This window comes from Triticum dicoccoides, chromosome 1B (genome assembly GCF_002162155.2).
Source record: "Triticum dicoccoides isolate Atlit2015 ecotype Zavitan chromosome 1B, WEW_v2.0, whole genome shotgun sequence".
NCBI classification, from domain to species: domain Eukaryota; kingdom Viridiplantae; phylum Streptophyta; class Magnoliopsida; order Poales; family Poaceae; genus Triticum; species Triticum dicoccoides.
In genome coordinates, this window is record NC_041381.1 from 72,519,789 (window position 1) to 72,541,928 (window position 22,140).

Here is a 22,140-nt window from a genome sequence, read left to right on the forward strand (position 1 = left end):
CGGGAAAGTTTCGGGGGTCACCGGTATTGTACCGTGACCACCGGAAGGGTCCCGGGGGTCCACCAGGTGGGGCCAGCTATCCCAGAGGGCCCCATGGGCTGAAGTGGGAGGGGAACCAGCCCCTAGTGGGCTGGTGTGCCCCCCCTGGGCCCCCCTCTGCGCCTAGGGTTGGGAACCCTAGGGGAGGGGGCGCCTCCACTTGCCTTGGGGGGGCACTCCACCCCCTTGGTCGCCGCCCCCCTTGGGAGATCCCATTTCCAGGGCCGGCGCCCCCCCAGGGTCCCTATATAAAGAGGGGGGTGGGAGGGCAGCCGAACCCTGACATCTGGCGCCTCCCTACCCCCCTTTCTACACCTCCTCCTCCCGTAGTCACTTGGTGAAGCCCTGCCGGAACCCTGCTGCATCCATCACCACACCGTCGTGCTGCTGGATCTTCATCAACCTCTCCTTCCCCCTTGCTGGATCAAGAAGGAGGAGACGTCACACTGACCGTACGTGTGTTGAACGCGGAGGTGCCGTCCGTTCGGCGCTAGGATCTCCGGTGATTTGGATCACAACGAGTACGACTCCCTCAACCCCGTTCTCTTGAACGCTTCCGCTCGCGATCTACAAGGGTATGTAGATGCACTCCTCTCTCTCATTGCTAGATGAACTCATAGATTGATCTTGGTGAATGTAGAAAAAAATTTATTTTATGCAACGTTCCCCAACAGTGGCATCATGAGCTAGGTCTATGCATAGTTCTCTATTGCACCAGTAGAACACAAATCTGTTGTGGGCGTAGATGTTGTCAACTTTCTTGCCACTACTAGTCTTATTTTGCTTCAGCGGTATTGTGGGATGAAGCGGCCCGGACCGACCTTACACGTACGCTTATGTGAGAGAGGTTCCACCGACTGACATGCATTAGTTGCATAAGGTGGCTAGTGTTGGGGAACGTAGTAATTTCAAAAAAATTCCTACGTACACGCAAGATCATGGTGATGACATAGCAATGAGAGGGGAGAGTGTTGTCCACGTACCCTCGTAGACCATAAGCATAAGCGTTATGACAACGCGGTTGATGTAGTCGTACGTCTTCACGATCCGACCGATCCAAGCACCGAACGTACGGCACCTCCGAGTTCAGCACACGTTCAGCTCGATGACGATCCCCGGGCTCCGATCCAGCAAAGCTTCGGGGATGAGTTCCGTCAGCATGACGGCGTGGTGACGATGATGATGTTCTAGCAGCGCAGGGCTTCGCCTAAACTCCGCGATGATATGACCGAGGTGGAATATGGTGGAGGGGGGCACCGCACACGGCTAAGGAACGATCCGTAGATCAACTTGTGTGTCCTGGGGTGCCCCTGCCCCCGTATATAAAGGAGGGAGGGGGGAGGCCGGCCGGCCCTTGTGGGCGCGCCAAGGAGGAGGAGTCCTCCTCCTAGTAGGAGTAGGACTCCCCCTTTCCTACTCCTACTAGGAGGGGGAAGGAAGGGGAAGAGGGGGGAAGGAAAGAGGGGGCGCCGCCCCCCCCCTCCTAGTCCAATTCGGACCAGAGGGAGAGGGGGCGGGCGGCCCACCCTGGCCGCCCCTCTCTCTTTCCACCAAGGCCCATGTGGCCCATTATCTCTCCCCGGGGGGTTCCGGTAACCCTCCGGCACTCCGGTTTTCTCCGACAACATCCGGAACACTTCCGGTGTCCGAATATAGTCGTCCAATATATCAATCTTTATGTCTCGACCATTTCAAGACTCCTCGTCATGTCCGTGATCACATCCGGGACTCCGAACAAACTTCGGTACATCGAAACTTATAAACTCATAATAAAACTGTCATCGTAACGTTAAGCGTGCAGACCCTACGGGTTCGAGAACTATGTAGACATGACCTAGAACTATTCTCGGTCAATAACCAATAGCGGAACCTGGATGCCCATATTGGTTCCTACATATTCTACGAAGATCTTTATCGGTCAAACCGCATAACAACATACGTTGTTCCCTTTGTCATCGGTATGTTACTTGCCCGAGATGTGATCGTCGGTATCCAATACCTAGTTCAATCTCGTTACCGGCAAGTCTCTTTACTCGTTATGTAATGCATCATCCTGTAACCAACTCATTGGTCACATTGCTTGCAAGACTTATAGTGATGTGCATTACCGAGAGGGCCCAGAGATACCTCTCCGACAATCGGAGTGACAAAACCTAATCTCAAAATACGCCAACTCAACATGTACCTTCGGAGACACCTGTAGTACTCCTTTATAATCACCCAGTTACGTTGTGACGTTTGGTAGTACCCAAAGTGTTCCTCCGGTAAACGGGAGTTGCATAATCTCATAGTTACAGGAACATGTATAAGTCATGAAGAAAGCAATAGCAATATACTAAACGATCAAGTGCTAGGCTAACGGAATGGGTCGTGTCAATCACATCATTCTCCTAATGATGTGATCCCATTAATCAAATGACAACACATGTCTATGGTTAGGAAACATAACCATCTTTGATTAATGAGCTAGTCAAGTAGAGGCATACTAGTGACTATATGTTTGTCTATGTATTCACACATGTATCATGTTTCCGGTTAATACAATTCTAGCATGAATAATAAACATTTATCATGATATGAGGAAATAAATAATAACTTTATTATTGCCTCTAGGGCATATTTCCTTCAGCTAGCGGGTGTCTGTCTCTCCCACTTTAGTTGGAGCGGATTCGATGAAAAGCGTCCTTATGAAGGGTAAATAGAAGTTGACAAATCACGTTGTGGTTATTCGTACGTAAGAAAACGTTCTTGCTAGAACCCTATTGCAGCCACGTAAAAGATGCAACAACAATTAGAGGACGTCTAACTTGTTTTTGCAGCAATTGCTTTGTGATGTGATATGGCCAAAAGTTGTGATGAATGATGAATGATATATTGTGATGTATGAGATCATGTTCTTGTAGTAGGAATCACGACTTGCATGTCGATGAGTATGACAACCGGCAGGAGCCATAGGAGTTGTCTTAATTATTGTATGACATGCGTGTCAATGATTTAATGCCATGTAATTACTTTACTTTATTGCTAAACCGTTAGCCATAGTAGTAGAAGTAATAGTTGGCGAGCAACTTCATGGAGACACGATGATGGAGATCATGGTGTCATGCCGGTGACGAAGATGATCATGGAGCCCCGAAGATGGAGATCAAAGGAGCTATATGATATTGGCCATATCATGTCACTACTATATAATTGCATGTGATGTTTATTATGTTTATGCATCTTGTTTACTTAGAACGACGGTAGTAAATAAGATGATCCCTTATAATAATTTCAAGAAAGTGTTCCCCCTAACTGTGCGCCGTTGCTAAAGTTCGTCGTTTCGAAGCACCACGTGATGATCGGGTATGATAGATTCTTACGTTCACATACAATGGGTGTAAGACAGTTTTACACATGCAAAAACACTTAGGGTTAACTTGACGAGCCTAGCATGTACAGACATGGCCTCAGAACACAGAGACCGAAAGGTCGAACATGAGCCGTATGGTAGATACGATCAACATGGAAATGTTCACCGATGATGACTAGTCCGTCTCACGTGATGATCGGACACGGCCTAGTCGACTCGGATCATGTAACACTTAGATGACTAGAGGGATGTCAAATCTGAGTGGGAGTTCATTAAATAATTTGATTAGATGAACTTAATTATCATGAACTTAGTCTAAAATCTTTGCAAAATATGTCTTGTAGATCAAATGGCCAACGCTCATGTCAACATGAACTTCAACGCGTTCCTAGAGAAAACCAAGCTGAAAGATGATGGCAGCAACTATTCGAACTAGGTCCGGAACCTGAGGATCATCCTCATAGCTGCCAAGAAAGCATATGTCCTAGAAGGACCGCTAGGTGAAGCACCCATCCCAGAGAACCAAGACATTATGAACGCTTGGAAGTCACGTGCTGATGATTACTCCCTCGTTCAGTGCGGCATGCTTTACAGCTTAGAACCGGGGCTCCAAAAGCGTTTTGAGCAACACGGAGCATATGAGATGTTCGAGGAGCTGAAAATGGTTTTCCAAGCTCATGCCCGGGTAGAAAGATATGAAGTCTCCAACAAGTTCTATAGTTGTAAGATGGAGGAAAACAGTTCTGTCAGTGAGCACATACTCAAAATGTCTGGGTTGCACAATCGCCTGTCCCAGCTGGACATTAACCCCCCGGATGAGGCGGTCATTGACAGAATCCTTCAGTCGCTCCCACCGAGCTACAAGAGCTTTGTGATGAACTACAATATGCAGGGGGTGGTGAAAACTATTCCTGAAGTATTTTCAATGCAGGGGGTAGTGCAAGTGGGAGACTGTTGGAAATATGCCCTAGAGGCAATAATAAAAGGATTATTATTATATTTCCTTGTTCATGATAATTGTCTTTTATTCATGCTATAGTTGTATTGTCCGGAAATCGTAATACACGTGTGAATAGATAGACCACAATATGTCCCTAGTGAGCCTCTAGTTGACTAGCTTGTTGATCAACAGATAGTCATGGTTTCCTAACTATGGACATTGGATGTCATTGATAACGGGATCACATCATTAGGAGAATGATGTGATGGACAAGACCCAATCCTAAGCATAGCACAAAGATCGTGTAGTTCGTTTGCTAGAGCTTTTCCAATGTCAAGTATCTTTTCCTTAGACCATGAGATCGTGTAACTCCCGGATACCGTAGGAGTGCTTTGGGTGTACCAAACGTCAAAACGTAACTGGGTGGCTATAAAGGTGCACTACAGGTATCTCCGAAAGTGTCTGTTGGGTTGACGCGGATTGAGACTGGGATTTGTCACTCCGTATGACAGAGAGGTATCTCTGGGCCCACTCGGTAATGCATCATCATAATGAGCTCAAAGTGACCAAGTGTCTGGTCACGGGATCATGCATTACGGTACGAGTAAAGTGACTTGATGGTAACGAGATTGAACAAGGTATTGGGATACCCACGATCGAATCTCGGGCAAGTAACGTACCGATTGACAAAGGGAATTGTATACGGGGTTGCTTAAATCCTCGACATCGTGGTTCATCCGATGAGATCATCGAGGAGTATGTGGGAGCCAACATGGGTATCCAGATCCCGCTGTTGGTTATTGACCGGAGAGCCGTCTCGGTCATGTCTACATGTCTCCCAAACCCATAGGGTCTACACACTTAAGGTTCGGTGACGCTAGGGTTGTATGAATATGAGTATGCAGCAAACCGAAAGTCGTTCGGAGTCCCGTATGAGATCCCGGACGTCACGAGGAGTTCCGAAATGGTCTGGAGGTAAAGAATTATATATGGGAAGTCAAGTTTCGGCCATCGGAAAAGTTTCGGGGGTCACCGTTATTGTACCGGGACCACCGGAAGGGTCCCGGGGGTCCACCGGGTGGGGCCAGCTATCCCGGAGGGCCCCATGGGCTGAAGTGGGAGGGGAACCAGCCCCTAGTGGGCTGGTGCGCCCCCCTGGGGGTGGGAGGGCAGCCGAACCCTGACATCTGGCGCCTCCCTACCCCCCTTGCTACACCTCCTCCTCCTGTAGTCGCTTGGCGAAGCCCTGCCGGAACCCTGCTGCATCGTGCTGCTGGATCTTCATCAACCTCTCCTTCCCCCTTGCTGGATGAAGAAGGAGGAGACGTCACGCTGACCGCATGTGTGTTGAACGCGGAGGTGTCGTCCGTTCGGCGCTAGGATCTCCGATGATTTGGATCACGACGAGTACGACTCCCTCAACCCCGTTCTCTTGAACGCTTCCGCTCGCGATCTACAAGGGTATGTAGATGCACTCCTCTCTCTCATTGCTAGACGAACTCATAGATTGATCTTGGTGAACGTAGAATTTTTTTATTTTATGCAACGTTCCCCAACAATACTTTGGTTCGGCGGTATTGTTGGATGAAGCGGCCCAGACCGACATTACGCATACGCTTACGCGAGACTGGTTTTACCGCCATGCTTTGCACACAGGTGACTAGCGGGTGTCAGTTTCTCCAACTTTAGTTGAACCGAGTGTGGCTACGCCCGGTCCTTGAGAAGGTTAAAACAACACTAACTTGACGAACTATCGTTGTGGTTTTGATGCGTAGGTAAGAATGGTTCTTGCTCAGCCCGTAGCAGCCACGTAAAACTTGCAACAACAAAGTAGAGGACATCTAACTTGTTTTTGCAGGGCATGTTGTGATGTGATATGGTCAAGGCATGATGCTATATTTTATTGTATGAGATGATCATGTTTTGTAACCGAGTTATCAGCAATTGGTAGGAGCCATATGGTTGTCGCTTTATTGTATGCAATGCAATCACCCTGTAATTGCTTTATTTTGTTACTAAGTGGTAGCGATAGTCGTACAAGCAATAGTTGGCAAGACGACAACGATGCTACGATGGGATCAAGGTGTCGCGCCGGTGACAATGGTGATCATGACGGTGCTTCAGAGATGGAGATCACAAGCACAAGATGATGATGGCCATATCATATCATTTATATTGATTGCATGTGATGTTTATCTTTTATGCATCTTATCTTGCTTTGATTGATGATAGCATTATAAGATGATCTCTCACTAAATTTCAAGATAAAAGTGTTCTCCCTGAGTATGCACCATTGCCAAAGTTCGTCGTGCCCAGACACCACGTGATGATCGGGTGTGATAAGCTCTACGTCCATCTACAACGGGTGCAAGCCAGGTTTACACACGCAGAATACTCAGGTTAAACTTGACGAGCCTACCATATGCAGATATGGCCTCGGAACACTAAGACCGAAAGGTCGAGCGTGGATCATATAGTAGATATGATCAACATAGTGATGTTCATCATTAAAAACTACTCCATTTCACGTGATGATCGGTTATGGTTTAGTTGATTTGGATCACGTGGTTACTTAGATAATATGCAAAGTTGTGGTCAGTTATTGCATGGTGAATTAATGGCTCCGGTTACACCTTTTTTTGTTGCCTTTTATAGTGTGTTCATTGCATGCTAATCGGCTACTTGTGGTGGAGATCCAAGTTGATGTTTTATATCCTTTATTTTAGGCATTCTAATATGTGCACTCATTGATGTTATCCCATCCGGTGACAATAACTTCCATCACTCCAGACAGGTAATACTCCCTCCGATCCATAATAAGGTTGAGGTTGACTAACCTTGGTTTAAAACTGCGACATTCATTTGAATTAAAGGGAGTACATAATAACTTGCAAAGATCAAAGTAGGCCACAGAAAATTAATCTAACTAGAGGGAGAAAATTACAGTGGAGCATTCTGGAGGCCGAGGCGCCGAGCTACCTGAAGGCTGCTATCCCGCACGAACATTGAGGCACTGGAATTCGTGCCTTCTTACTTTCCAGTTATATATGAATGCCTTTTAGGAAAAATACACTGGTACCATTCTCTTGTCTTTTTTTTTGACTGTGAACTGTGGGGAAAACCCCCACAGCATATCAAAACTTTATTATTAAAGGCAGACAACAGTTACAACAACATGATTACAAGAGGTAACCGAAAGGAGAGGAGAAAAACAAAATAAAAAAAAGAAAAGGCTAAAACTTAAGGTGGCAAGAAGGAAATCCACTTGAGTAACTCATCCTTGTATCCAGATTTGATTCGATGCTGCATCGGAGTAATATCATGCCTGAAAGCTCCTCTCCATTTGTTGAAACTTGCCCTCTCACCTCTGAACACTTTGGCATTTCTGATGATCCAGATATTCCAGCAGGCAATAAATACTACTTCATTGAAAAAGGGCTTATCAAAACTTCTCCTTGCCTGGATGACTAGGTCAGACATTGAAGTTCCAGCCGACCAATCGATCTGCAAATAGTTCCAAACTCTGACACTGAAATTGCAGTTGAAGAAGAGATGGTCTCTGGTTTATCTCACTTGAAGGGGGCATAGCCTACAAGTAACACCATCATCCATGTGCCAGTGCCTTCTATCAACCATATCCTTAGTGTTGAGTCTATCCATGATGAGCATCCATGCAAAAACCTTGATCTTGATAGTGCAAGAGGATTTCCAGATCCAGCACAGCAAGTGGTTGAATGTTTCATTCTGAAAAACATGACCATAGAACAGCTTAGGTTTGTAAACCTTTGAAGAGCCCTGCCAGAACCATAAATCCTTACAAGTGTCATCTCTTGTATGGGAGACCAACATATTTCTTATCAAGTTTAGCTCATCAAAAGCTTGAGAAGACAAAGGTAGGTGAAAGTGTTGGTACAAGTCTATTGAATTGAAGATGGCCTTAACAGAAATCCATGGATCCTTGGCAAAAGAGAATAATCTTGGGAATCTAGACTGCAAGCTAGAAACTTCATTGCCAAGATTCCAGTTATCAGACCAAAAGAGAGCAGTGTCCCCAGCATTGACCTGCACCCAGGAGTAGTCCCTAAAATTCTGCAAGACCTTACAAATATCCTTCCACCAAAAAGAGCCACAAGAGGTTGTTCCCTGGGGCATGCCATCATGATAATATGAGTCCCAAATTAAGGACACCCAAGGTAGGTCTTTCCTGTTGAGAAAGTTACTAGCATGCTTGAGAAGCAAAGCCACGTTTTGAACACCCAGGTTCAAAATACCAAGACCACCCTTGTTTTTTGGTCTACAAATCAAATCCCAAGCAGCAAGAGATGGAGCAGGCTCCTCTCTATTTTTTCTCCACAGACATTGCCTTTGAATTCTTTCCAACTGCTTGAGGATTCCAGCAGGAATAGCCAGGCTGCCCATAAAGAAGATTGGCATGGAAGACAAGGCAGAATTTAAGAACTACAGCCTCTCACCTTGATTAAGGAAGGAGGAGCTGGCAGTCATTCTCCTCTCCATACAATCCACAAGAGGCATAAAGTCCACCATCTTTGGCCTTGTAGTACCCACAGGCAGACCAAGGTAAGTAAAAGGCATCTTTCCAATTTGGCATCCAAAACCAGAAGCAAGCTCAGTCATGACTGCATTTTCAACATTTATAGGAATGATAAAAGATTTATGGTAGTTGACATCAAGACCTGTGGACTGAGAGAACACCAACAGCATATCCTTCAGTGCTAGAAGTTGTTGCCTGTCAGCAGGGAGGATGATCAGAGTATCATCGGCATATTGAATGATAGGGTAGTCTTGGTCATGGCAGGGAATAGGTAACTTTAGGATCCCCTTGCTGAACATATCATTGATCACTGTTTGCAGAAGATCAGCAGCTATCACAAAGAGAAGAGGAGAAACAGGATCCCCCTGTCTAACTCCTTTTTTGCAAACAAACTTCCTCCCAGGCACACCATTCAAAAGGACAGAAGAAGTACCAGTGGCAAGTAACTGCTTCATCCATAGTATCCACTTTTCATTAAAACCTTTGTGCCTTAGGATTTGGAAGATAGCTTCATGCTCAACAGAGTCAAAAGCCTTCTCAAAGTCCAATTTGAGGATCACAATTGGCCTCTTTGACTGATGACATTGATGCAGATACTCAAAGGTCCAACCAATGCAGTCCTGAATTGTTCTGCTCTTAATGAAACCATACTGATTCTTATGAATGCATTTCATAATTATCCTCTGAAACCTATTGGCAGCCATCTTAGAAAGGAACTTCAGACCCATGCTTGTTAGAGAAATAGGCCTATAATCCCCCACTTCCTCCGGTGATAGTTTCTTGGGTATCAGAGTAATGAAAGAACTATTAATGTTGTCCAGCACTGCAGTCCCCTCATGAAAAGCATGAGCCAGATCATAGAAATCAGCTGATATGATGTGCCAGCACCTCTTGAAGAATAGACCATTAAAACCATCAGGTCCAGGTGCTTTATCCACAGGCATGTGCTTGACCACATCATCCATTTCCTCTTTTTCAAAAGGCTTAGTAAGCATATTCAGGCCATCCACTGGAATTATTAGAGATGCTAAATCAAAACCCATTGCAATCCCTCTAGAAGTGCCCATTCTGTTCTTGAAACATCTCCAAATAATTCCAGCCATTTGATCATGGTCAGAGACCACAGAGCCATCAGGTAATTTAAGACTAGCAATTGAATTTCTCCTGTGCCTCTCAGTGGCCATGGCATGAAAAAACTTGGTGTTCTCACCCCCAACCTTAATATACCTGATAGTGCATCTCTTTTTCCAGTACATGCAGAGCAGGTGCAAAAGCTTGTCCAAATGGGCCTTCACAATTTTCCTGAAATTGAACTCCCGTCTAAACAAGGGCCTCCATTCCTCCAACTCATCTAAAAGGAAGACCACATGATTACACTTGCTAATCAACAATTTTAACTTGGAAACATTCATTTGCCATCTCTTAAGGCACATTCTTAGATGCTTAAACTTGTCAGCAATCTTAGCAGTAATGTGAGTCTTCCTATATGGGTTTAGCCAAGATGATTCCACACACTCCATAAAGCCCTCTAGTTCCAACCAATAGTTTTCAAATCTAAAGAGATTTGATTTAGGTATGGTTGTCTTGATTGATACTAAACAAGGGATATGGTCAGAGGCAGTCCTGGCCAGAGGCAATACTTCAGTCATTGGATAGTCAGTGATCCAATCTACTGAGGTGAAGAACCAGTCTAACTGCTCCAGAAGAGGGATGTCCTGCATATTGGACCAAGTGTATGATCTACCTTTAATTGGCAATTCAAGAAGTCCCAAATGTCCAATAACCTCATTGAAGATGAACATATCATTTATGTCCCCACCAGGTAAGTTTCTATTGTCCACTGACCTAAGGAAATTGAAGTCACCAAGCAATAACCAGTGCTCATCAATAGGGATACAGAGATTATATAGCCAGTTTATAAAATTGTCCCTTGCTTCCCCCTGACAAGGACCATATACAACAACCAAGGTCCAACTTTCATTATTCTACCTGGAGGTAAACTTAATCACAACAGCAAATTGTTGAACTTTAATTAGATTTCCAATAAAAACATTTGAATTCCAAACCACAAGAATACCACCAGAAGCCCCTATTGAAGGGGAGCAAGCAAAAGAGTCAAATCTCTTAGGGCAGAAACTTTTGATTGATCTGGAATCGAAAGATGAGCATTTAGTTTCTTGCAAGCAGGCTATAGAGCATTGACATTCCTCAATTTTTTGTCTGACAGCTCGCTGCCTAGCTTCAGAGTTCAAACCTCTAACATTCCAGCACAACACATTCCAGTTTCTACATGAATTACTCATTAAAACATATACTAGGCAGCATAACCCATATGACACACAATGTCACACGTCCAAAATAACAGAACAAAGTCTGACCCACCACACAGACATAAGAAAGTTCATGACATAACTGACATACATAAAGCATAAGAGCGGCAAACTTAGGGGCCTGCCACACCCAAAAGTCCAGGAGCAGGCTAAACATCAGGATCGACGGAGGCAGAAGCAGGTGGGTCCACCATAAGTGCATCCACAGAGAGGAGAGTGGCATCAATTTCCAACTCTCTCCCTATTTCCTGAAGCCGCGCAATCGGAGTCGCCAGGGGGATTTCTTCAGAAGCCTGCTCTTCAGACTCATGGGCCGTGAAGGGCTTCGCTCTGGGCTTCTTCTTCTTGGGCTGTATAGCAAGCTCATGAAAAACGGGCTTGAAACCATCCCGCTTGACAGAACTCCTAGTGCAACGTCTGACGGCCGTATCAACAATTGGTGTTGGCGCCAAAGGTTGTCGTGGCCTTCTCGCAGTCACCACAGACACAGGAGGAACCACCTGATCAGGTGCAGAGTCAACAAACAAAGCTCTAGCGACCGGCATGGCCACTTCCTGGTCCTTCCAAGTGAAAGCGAAATCCCAACTTCGCTTAGATAGAACAACAGGCGACAGAGGCTGCATTGAAACTGGCTTGGGGACAGAGAACACTATAGGAGCTTGTAGCGGACTTTCAAAAGATCTTCTCCAAATCATGTTAGGAGGTAGAGGAGGCCCATAAGGCACAGCAGGCATAACCAATTCCTCCCTAATCACAGGAGGCTGATAGACCACAATGGCCCAATGATCAGGAGCAAACTCCTCATTGAATGGAGGAGTAACAGGGGCCTCAGGCTGCTCATCATCAAGAACTACAACAAGTGGCACATGGACATCAGCAGCAGAGCTTGGCTGTGCAGATAAATCTACCACCATGGACTCCTGGTCCTGCACAGGATCAGGGGCTACATTGTCATCCCAGTTCCCCCAGTTATCATCAGCTATCTCATTGACCACAGGTGCTGGTGGCACTGCATTCCATCCCAAAGCAGGAAAAGCAGGTAAGTTGAAAGGGGGCATCTCAGGGAATGGAACACCAGGCACCGGGTGCGGATTGCCATTGATGGGCATCCAATCCTCATCTTGAGGCATCTGCTCGGCAAAGTTTGCCCCCAAAATATATAGGGGAGCAGTCCAAGAAACTCTTGCACCTCCATAGGGTGCAAAATCCATAAACACCACATCACGTGGCACCAGAATGTCTTCAGGGAAGGAAGAAAACACCAGAGACCTGACCAAGTAAGGATCCTCGCTAGCCCAATGATGAAACTTGCCAAAAGTGTTGACAGCAGCCCTGATACACTCTGTATTGCGAAGATCCAAAGGAATGCCCAGGAACATGAGAAGGCCCTGACGGAAACCCTGAACGCCGCGGAAATGTTCTCCCTCGTCATGCTTCATAAAGTGCACAAAGCGATCATTGCCCAGTGGCTGTGGCGGGAGCTGCAGCAGATGGAAACGTACAGCAGCATCACGAAGCTCAAAAAGCCCCACAGAGCGAATCCATGGCTGAGCCGATCTGACTAAAACTCCATGCTCATGCAACCACTGAACTACAGCCTCTCTAGCAGCACCTATCTCATCTGGCTGGGGGATAGGCATTACCTCAGCAAGCATAAACTCCTCATGGCGGCACACAATTGGGGTATGCGGCGAAACGAAGGTTCTTGGAAGGCGATCTTCACCACCGTCGATGACATGGTGGCCTGCGGGGACGTAAAGCTGAGGATCCAGATGAAAGTTCGCCATCGGAACCGAGGGCTCGGCCTCGAACGACGGCGAGTGCAACGGCGGAGGAGGGGTTTCAGGCGGCGAGGCAGAGGGAGTCTTGGGGCCAGGGCTGATGGAACTGGACAAGGGAGTTAATGCGGAAGTGGAAGGGAGGTCCAAGTTTGGTAAAAGCGTTGTCAGAGAGATATTCTCGCAGCGCGCCTCGGAAGTCGTAGCGTTAGTGGATTTGGGTTGCCAAACAAGCCCCAAAACCTGTGCAAATTTGTTGCAATCCTTCCTGATGTGACCCGACTTAAGGCAGGAGATGCACCACAACTTGGACGTGCAAGAGGCCGCAAAGTGTCCCTTCCTCAAACACTTTTGACACGTGAGAACCTCATCAACCATATTAGAAATTAAATCCTCAAAATCATCCCTGGCTTGCTGAGAAGAAGGAATATCCAAATTATCCGCAGAAGAAGCCGGGCCAGCCCTGTCAGACCCAACGGAGAGCAGCCCATGGCCCGTGGCACATGTTGGCACGTCCACATTCAAAGTACCCGAATTCTCGCCCGAGATAGACGGCGAGCGATCAGATAACGGCAGGAGATCTTGAACCGTACCAAACGAGATAGACGGCCTCGTCGACGTCCACCGGAGGCTCACCGGCGGCGCGGGATGGATGACAACTCTCTCATGTGGCGGGATAGAATAACCAGCGTCTTCAGTAGTTTGAATACAATTTTCCGTAGCCGGATACCGATAACCTCGACAAGCATTATAATTTTGAAAGACCGCAAATGATAATTTCTTGCCAACAGAATTTGAGGATTTGAATGAAGATTTTGATGGCCTAGAATGCATGGCTAGAACCCCAAGAGCTGCACGCCGCTTAGAAGGACTAACGAGGATCCACTCAGCATCACATTCCAAATTCCATATCTTAAACTCACGACTCAAATTCGGGCCCCCGTTACTCCAAAGATGAAAGTAACATTTGAAATGATCACAAGCAAAAGATCGAAGACTAATAATGATCATGGAAACAGCCTTGCAAGATACCCGAAAGCCAAATACCTTATCCTTGATCAAGAAAACCATAAGATCAATACCCGAGCCGCCAATTGCTGCCTCAAGAGCTGCCGCCACTGAATCTTCATTCAAACGGAAGGAATGACGTCCAAACGAGACCACCATGGTAAAGATCTCCGAGTCCTCCATGGGATGCACCGAAAAGCCCGTAGATTGAAAAACCTTCTCAGCAAAAACCAAACCCTTGGAGAAGTCCAAGCCAAGGGTGAAACCATTATTGGAACCCATGAAAGATGGGTATGAACGAGTAGATCTCAAGACACCGGAGAGATCTAATGGAGGGAAACTATAATTTGGTGGCTAGGGGTGGAGATCGCCGGAGGTGGTGGAGATCGCCGTGGAGGGGGTGGGGGTGGGCGGGGGAGCCATGGCTAGCCAACAAAACTTGAGCCGTTTACCGAATATTCTCTTGTCTTTTACTCCCTCCGTTCCAAATTACGATGAGTAATTTGGAACGGAGGGACTAAAACCACGACGAGTAATTTGAAACGGAGGGAGTATGTCTGTACGCCAGCCTTCATTCTAGGCGATGATTGTAAGAACTGAAGAACATGATGTGCCTCTTTGGCGAGTTTGAATTTGAGTGCTGCTATGCCTCACCTGTAGTCGCTCGCATCGTGCGAAGCAGCCACAAGTCCGCACATGGACGGCTGCCTGTTTTTCCTCTCTTTTTTTCTCATTTCCCCCTCTAGTTGTACATATTCTCTAAAATTATGTTTGGTTTTTTATATTTCATTCGTTTTGAAAACATAAATTAAAAGAGCAAATAACATTTCGAAGGTATTGCTAAATTGTTCATCCCATGTTACAAGCAATCTTGATCGTGTATTTGAAAAAAAGTGCATCATTTATTTAAAATAATCACCGCATATTTAAAAACAATTTAGAGAAAAATGGTTATCGTTTTGTTAGTGATATCGCCCGTATATCTAATCCCCGAGGGGGAAGTATCCGGTGCACCTGTTCTCAATAACTCTCATTTCTAAGGTTGAATATTCTTGAAGTTTTGTGGAGATGGAAGGTAAAAGTTGTATCCTAAAATTTTAAAATTTATGTTGAAACAAAATTATACTCCCTCCGTCCGGAAATACTTGTCATTGAAATGAATGTATCTAGATGTATTTTAATTCTAGATACATCCATTTTCATCCATTTATGTGACAAGTATTTCTGTCATTGAAATGAATGTATCTAGATGTATTTTAATTCTAGATACATCCATTTTCATCCATTTATGCGACAAGTATTTCTGGACGGAGGGAGTACAAACACAAGCTGGTATTTTGGTGATGAGAGCCTGGTCGTGGATTCCGACCATTTTGTTGGCCATGAAAATGTTTTCTCATTATTGTTTCGATAACTATATTTCAAATTTGGATACGAGAACTAGAAGTGTTATTGTTTTTGTTTCAAATAAAAACACTCAAAGGCCATCTTAGATCTGATTAATATTGAGGAAAATAAAGGCCAGTACATGATAGACAACTCGATGTAGAATGACCAGTAAAAAATAAAATTACATTAGAAAGCATACTGGTTTCCTTCCACCGATTGTACACCGTCCGTCGGAATTTGAAAATTGCACTAAACCAACAACAAAGAAAAGCGACATCTGCAATGAGACGATACATATGAATTGTTGAAGCAGCATCGGCTAGAACATCACTCCTCACACAACAGGCTTGCAATCTATCACCACCTATTCAGATGGTTGGAGAAACAATATCAAGCCACAGAACAACACATACGAAGATGTTGAAGTTGCCACACCAATAGCCAGTCAAAAGCTTTCCTTGAAAGACACTCGAACTGGCAAGACCTAAAGAGAACCAATAGATCTGGGGACACAAACTCTGACAGGCCCTTCGTCGGCACGAGATCAAACATCGTCGAGGTAGGGAGAGACCGGAGTGACCTTATTCCAACACACCATCGTCGCCACCACCTCATCGATGGCGCCGAAGAAGCAAAAAACCTAAGAAACAAATAGAATACAAGCGGGTCCCCACTCCTCTTGCCGCCAATGAGGCCGCCAGACGGGGAAGAGGGGGACCGAGGCAGCAGCGGCGGCTAGGGATGAGGGGCGGCAGCGTGATTCGCCTGACCGAAACTTTGGTACTTGGAGTGTTTGAAATTAGAGGTGTTATTGTTGGTACTACAAAATTGGTTGCAGAACTTTTCTTCAATTGTAAAATTGCTATTTCTAACTCAGGTGATTGTGTGGTACAAAATAACTAGGTGCAACATACATTTGTTCCATCTCGTTGATTAAGAACTTGTCTAATAACCCTCCAAAAAGGACTTAATCTAGTTTTTTGTTTCATTTCACGTTAAGTTCAAAATTTTGGTAATTTTTATAGAAAAGTTATTACTACTTCATCGATTTGGTCGGATGAAACTACTACTTCAACGCTGAGCACGCAACTATGAAAAACAAATGGTAGCCACACGGTATGTGGTGCTGGCAAATTCAGAATTGAAATTATGATGAATTATATTTAAGTAGTTTGTTTTAGTGTTGATAAGAACAAAATCAAAAAAAGGGGGCTGGTAATTCTACAGGCATTCCCGCCAATGTGGTTTAAAATTGTGTCAGATGAAATACGGTTCGAGTAATACAGCACTGCTGCTGATCCATAGGAAGACTGACGAAGCAGATAACGAGTTGCTTGGTGCTCGACCTTCAAACTGCCTTTTCGAGAAAATTAGAGTTATATCTCTAGCAACTAATCCCCATCCAGAACCATAAACAAATAAGAAAATTTTAATATAAAACCAGGCATGTGGTTCCGAAGGAACAGTGGTTGTCTACTATGTACATTGCTTGCTTCCGCTTTCTGTCATGACAAGTGGAAGGAGCATAAACACTGTCAGCAGCATACTTAAGATCCTTTCTGACTATCTCCTGCCGACCCACAAGCACACCTGTGAAATCATCCTCAGCTTTCAAATGGCAACAGACCCAACAAATTTTGCCCTGAGAAAGTTGTTTGTTAGAACGACTAATCGAAGGAAGACTGCAGGCTTGAGCTTGGTGTGTGTCGACAATATGAATCATACCTTGACAGCGAATCGAGGTTATCTCAGGACCTGACACATCAATGCCTTCATCGTTTAGCAATGTAATGCCTGATGATTCCACAATGAAAGGAAATGCTACTGCTGGAGACATGGGCGATTTCGCCACCTTGATGAACCTCTGACCTGTGGGCAATGTACGTAGTTTATAGCGGTCACAAAAAGATAGCACAACAGTAAATGCAACACAGCCATGTGGCTTCATAAACCTACATACAAGAATAAAAGAGATCAAATAGAAAGGGAACATAGAGACAGCAGGCATTTTGACATCATGGTAACACAAAGATGTTAATTCATAATTATGTGTATTCCTACCATATTTTTACCAGAACTGCCGTCAGATCACTAATCACTAAATTCGCTGTATTACGATTCAAAGAGTTCTACTGAATTCCAGCTACAGCTATTACAAAAGTTCAAAAGACAATAAGCAATCTTGCAGTTCCTCAGGTTTGACTATGGCTGTTCAAAAATGGGTTTGGCCAATCTGTCTCAACCCAATCCATGCATGCAGTAAAAATGGTTATGCTGAGTGGCATCTTTAGTTACTTCTACTCATTCACGAGCAGCTGGTTTTCAACAGGTTTTTAGAACCTCTCCTTTTTATCAAGGTTTGACTGTGCCGCTCAGGGTTCCAGAAACAACAGGAACAGGTGGGTTACCAACTAAAGATCCCAAACTTGCCTGTAACTGGTTACTGGAAACTGGTTTTGTTCACTCGCCTAAACCCCTCTAGTTAATCTCATTGTAAGAACAAAAGGCAGACAGTTTTCACTGAGAAAACAGAATTGCTCACTAACAGCATTCCAAACTGTATTCAGTTTTAAATGCTTTCCAAACTGTACTGGCACTTGTTGTGTAGGTCAACAGTCGTAGACTACATGATTAAGATAAAAGTAAGTTGAGTAATGATACAAGTAAGCATACAAACCTGAGTGAGACTCGAAGACTAGACGGATAGTTACAGCATGAGCCCACTGGATTCCTAGAGCAGCAACAAGATGAGATTCAAGTCTTTCAGCACCATCGCCATCACCCATCCTTTTTACTGCAGAGGATTAATAGGAACATTAAATGTCGTTCAAGATGACCAACAGATAATATGTTTCCTTGGAACAAAGTACAAACCTTCAAACGAGTAATGATAACCATCATCATTACTTTGGCTGCGGACCTGGTTTGAAACTACAACTGGAATTCTTGTCAACTCTGCTATAGACCTGCAGGACAGAAAGGAAACACAAAGCACTTCAGTAGAATCAACAGCGTAACCAAAAAATGTAGAAGGAATGCTATGAATTTTAGGATCTACGAAGCTCACTTAAGAAATGAAAGAGCCCATCTTAGAGGGTGTTGTGTGAAACCTGTTGTACCTCTTTCGTTCTCCCTGCCACATGTATGTTGAAGTAGAATATTAGAAAATTAAATATTATACTGTTAACAAAAAATGAACCATAGTAGAAGAAGAAACAACTAGCATGCAATAATTAGATGATCTTAAAACATGATAATTATTCATGCTAAAGCACCGCTACACACTTCAGCACAAGCCTCCAGCACTGCAACAACGAGCCAGTACATAGTAGTACCGTAGTCCAAGACCCTTGTCAGCTATTTAAAAGAGTAGTCTTCGTAATTAAGACCATGAGTAACAATTATAAAAAGCACTGCACAGCTATTTAACTCGTAGCTGTGTATAAAAGAAACTATGCACACTGTTCAGAATGTTAACACTCCACCAAAGCTCTGGCCATGTTTCAAGAACTTGTGACAATTTAATATTTCAAGAACCAAACAACACTCTGTTGACTAGTTCAGTGGGTGTGCAAGCTGTTCACCCTTATGTGTTCGGTCGCCATTCTATTAAAAAATGCTGCCAAGGGCTTAGTGTTTGACCAATTTTTATTTATTTTTGATAATTTAGTATTTCAAAGTTTTCAGTAATGTAAAACAGAGATTCATAGTTATGAACAGTTTGGCACATAGCAATGAATTGGCAACCAGTGTTTGATTAAAGTTATAATGTTAAGCCAGATGACTTTCTAAATTTGTAAACATGGAATATGCTAAGCAACTGAGAAAAACTCACTGTGGAAACTACCATTGGCTCCTCATACTTAAAAAAAGCTATCATTGTGTGAAGTCAAAAGCAAATAAATAAAAAATCTAGTGTGCATATCTTACGATGACATGAAAGCAGCCACGCTATCAACAATGAGTAACTTAACATCATTTTGGAGGAGAGTCACCTTCATCTGTTCCAAACTGTAGAAGGGCAAGAAAAACATCAAAAAGAACATTCAAGTGTTTTGTGTGGCATGATGAATTTCTTTTTAACATGTAAATTTTGAGGAGCATCCAACAAAATTATAAAGTGTAAACAATGGCCACACTATATTGGGCAGAAGAGGAGCATTTCAAGAATTGTTAATGAAAGTTTTCTATCATTCATGGAACCTCAGAACGACAATCACTAGACATCAGCCCTCCACAATCCACTGGTTGAGTGTCAGAAAAATATACCTTTTTGTGAAATCAGATAATGATGCTGGTCGCATCACTAGGATCCTGCCAGCCATCTGCACAAAAAATAGAAGGTTTGAAACAACAGCCGAAGAAGTCATGTATAAAGTTAAACTGAAAGATTAAGCATTGCCTGGTATAGGTAAGTAGAAGATGATTATAATAACCTTTTGCGCTAAGCCTTCTTGCCTAAATATTTGAGGAAAGCTTTTCTGACCTATTTCAATCATCCTGCAACATATCATGAAGGTTGATGACTACAGATACTTCTTAAATGACATGCTCGGGACTTGCTGGAACTAAGCTACCTCCGTGAAGAGAACTTGGATTCAGTGTCAATATACACAACTCGACCGTTTAAGCCCCCGTAGCATTCTGGTAAAGTAGCTAACAGCGCAAGCTTCAGACAAAACTGCAGAGTGTGCAAAACTTTCAGCAAATTTATACAGACTAAAAATGTACAACAAAGCAGCACACACTCAGGAGAAAGTAGGCTTCAAATTTGACATATCTATTTGACATACTTGGGATTCACTTTGGAGGGAAATTGTCAAGTGACCCACATGAATGTGTCTTTGAACTGAATATGGTTAACTGAACATGCATTCACAAAAACGTGTCTCTGTACTGCATACGAAAAATTCCGACTAAGAAACCGCCGGTCCAAACCACTAGTAATCAGAAATTAGCACACGATAAACTCGTAAAGCACTGCCAGAAAACATAAATTCACACAATGTGCATTCCTTATACTTCTCTGTTGCATAAGGGTACATGAATTAGTTGCCATTCAGAAACACACAAGCCCACACTGCATATGCACGGCAAAAGCTCGTATGATTACAGCGCCGCTGCACAGAAACGCTTTGTCTCACCTGCGTCTTGCCGATCCCCGAGGGCCCGACAACCTCGGTGAGCTTCCCCAAGGGGATACCTCCGCCCAGAGCCTCGTCCAGCCCGGAGAGCGTGGTGGCCAGCCGGCCGCCGCCTCCCAGCCTCACCCGCTCCTCCAGCAGCGCAAGCGCCTGCGCAAACCGGTCGCAAAACATCAATCGCTCCGAAACCCCCAGACCTGAAATGGCGAGAGAGGCGAGGCGGGGTACCGTCTGGCAGGGAGGGCAGGCGAACTCGCTGACGTGGCACACGGCGTCGCGGGCGGTGGCGAGGCCCGCATCCAGCAGGGACATGAGCTCCACCTCCGGCAGCGAGAGCACGTCCTGGGGCGGAGCGGGTTAGAGGCGGCGGCCGGTTTCAGGGGTGAGGGGAGGAGGAAGATGGGGTTTCGTGCGGACGGGGTGGCTGACCTTGGCCGTGGTGAGGCGGCGGGCGGCGAGGAGGTGGGCGAGGTGGGGGGGCAGGCACATGTCCGAGACCAGCTTGTTGGCCATCTCGGCCGCCGGTAGGACGCCGGCCACCGGGGGAGAGGAGGGGAATCCGGAAATTTTAGTTTTGTTTCCGCGCTCTCCTTTCTTTTTGAGTTTTTGCGGTGGATTTCTTCGTTCGCTTTATTCGAGGAAGAGCTATTTTCAGCAAATGATGATTATTTTTCCGAAATGAAGGATAACATTGCCCTAGCAAATATTTTTATATGGGATTCAACCTCACAAATCAAACAGCCACATGGAAGAAAATTCTAAGGATTATAATACTCCCTCCTTCCCATAATATAAGACTTTTTTGATACTACACTAATGTTAAAAAATATCTTACATTATGGGACCGAGGGAGTACTTTAAAATTCATATGAAAAAGCCTTTGATTCAAAAAACATTTAGTAGTTTACATGGTTTCTTTTGTGTCATCCTCTATCCATAAATTTCGTATTTTTTGTGGGGCATATCCATAAATTAGTTGAATCGTACTAACTAATTTTCCTGCGATTTCTTGAAGCCAAGCTATCACTCTCAATTCAGCTCCTTTCTCCTACTATCCTTTAATGAAAAGCTCATCCCTTTCATATTTCTAATTGTGGTTGATTTTTTTGGGCTCTTCATCCCCTCTAAAAGGATCGATATGGTTGACTAGAGAGGGATGAATAATCAACTACTAGTTTTTAGCTTTTCTTAATAAATTAGATTTAGCAACAAATATGTTGTCTAGATGTGCAATTAGGTGAGCAACCAACAACAACACCAACAACAACAACGACGACGACAACGACAACGACAACGGCAACGGCAACGGCAACGACAACGGCAACGGCAACAGCCGCCGACGCCGACGCTGACGACGACGCCGACAACAACAACAACAAAATGATAATAATTGAATACATGCACTCATCACCAAGCAAAGTGAATGATCATATGAGAATATAAGAGATAATATCATCCAACAAGCATTAATGTAGCATAGCATATGATCAAACACATGATCATCCAAGTATCTCATAAAAGGCATATTGTATCAAGCATGCACACAAATAACGAAATTCAACCACAAAAAACAAGAGAGAACAAAAGCAACACTCTCTCTCAAAGCCT

The 22,140-nt window shown here is 44.5% G+C and overlaps 1 protein-coding gene across 2 annotated transcripts; it reads right to left on the reverse strand.

Annotated features, from left to right (window-relative positions):
• Positions 1-16,718: 16,718 nt before the first annotated feature.
• LOC119301622 (DNA repair protein RAD51 homolog 2-like) lies at positions 16,719-21,110 on the reverse strand. Of its 2 annotated transcripts, XM_037578615.1 has the most exons (12): positions 20,962-21,110; positions 20,761-20,874; positions 20,533-20,682; positions 19,966-20,069; positions 19,825-19,888; positions 19,658-19,713; positions 19,319-19,399; positions 18,456-18,521; positions 18,263-18,354; positions 18,066-18,182; positions 17,114-17,257; positions 16,719-17,030 (listed from the first exon to the last, which is right to left on the reverse strand). In XM_037578615.1, exons 1-12 carry the CDS (start codon positions 21,043-21,045, stop codon positions 16,993-16,995), a joined length of 1,110 nt encoding a protein of 369 aa, XP_037434512.1. In that variant the 5' UTR covers positions 21,046-21,110; the 3' UTR covers positions 16,719-16,992. The 2 variants fall into 2 exon arrangements, with proteins under 2 accessions (XP_037434512.1, XP_037434518.1); XM_037578621.1 differs by lacking the exons at positions 19,825-19,888; positions 19,966-20,069.
• Between the last annotated feature and the right edge of the window lie 1,030 nt (positions 21,111-22,140).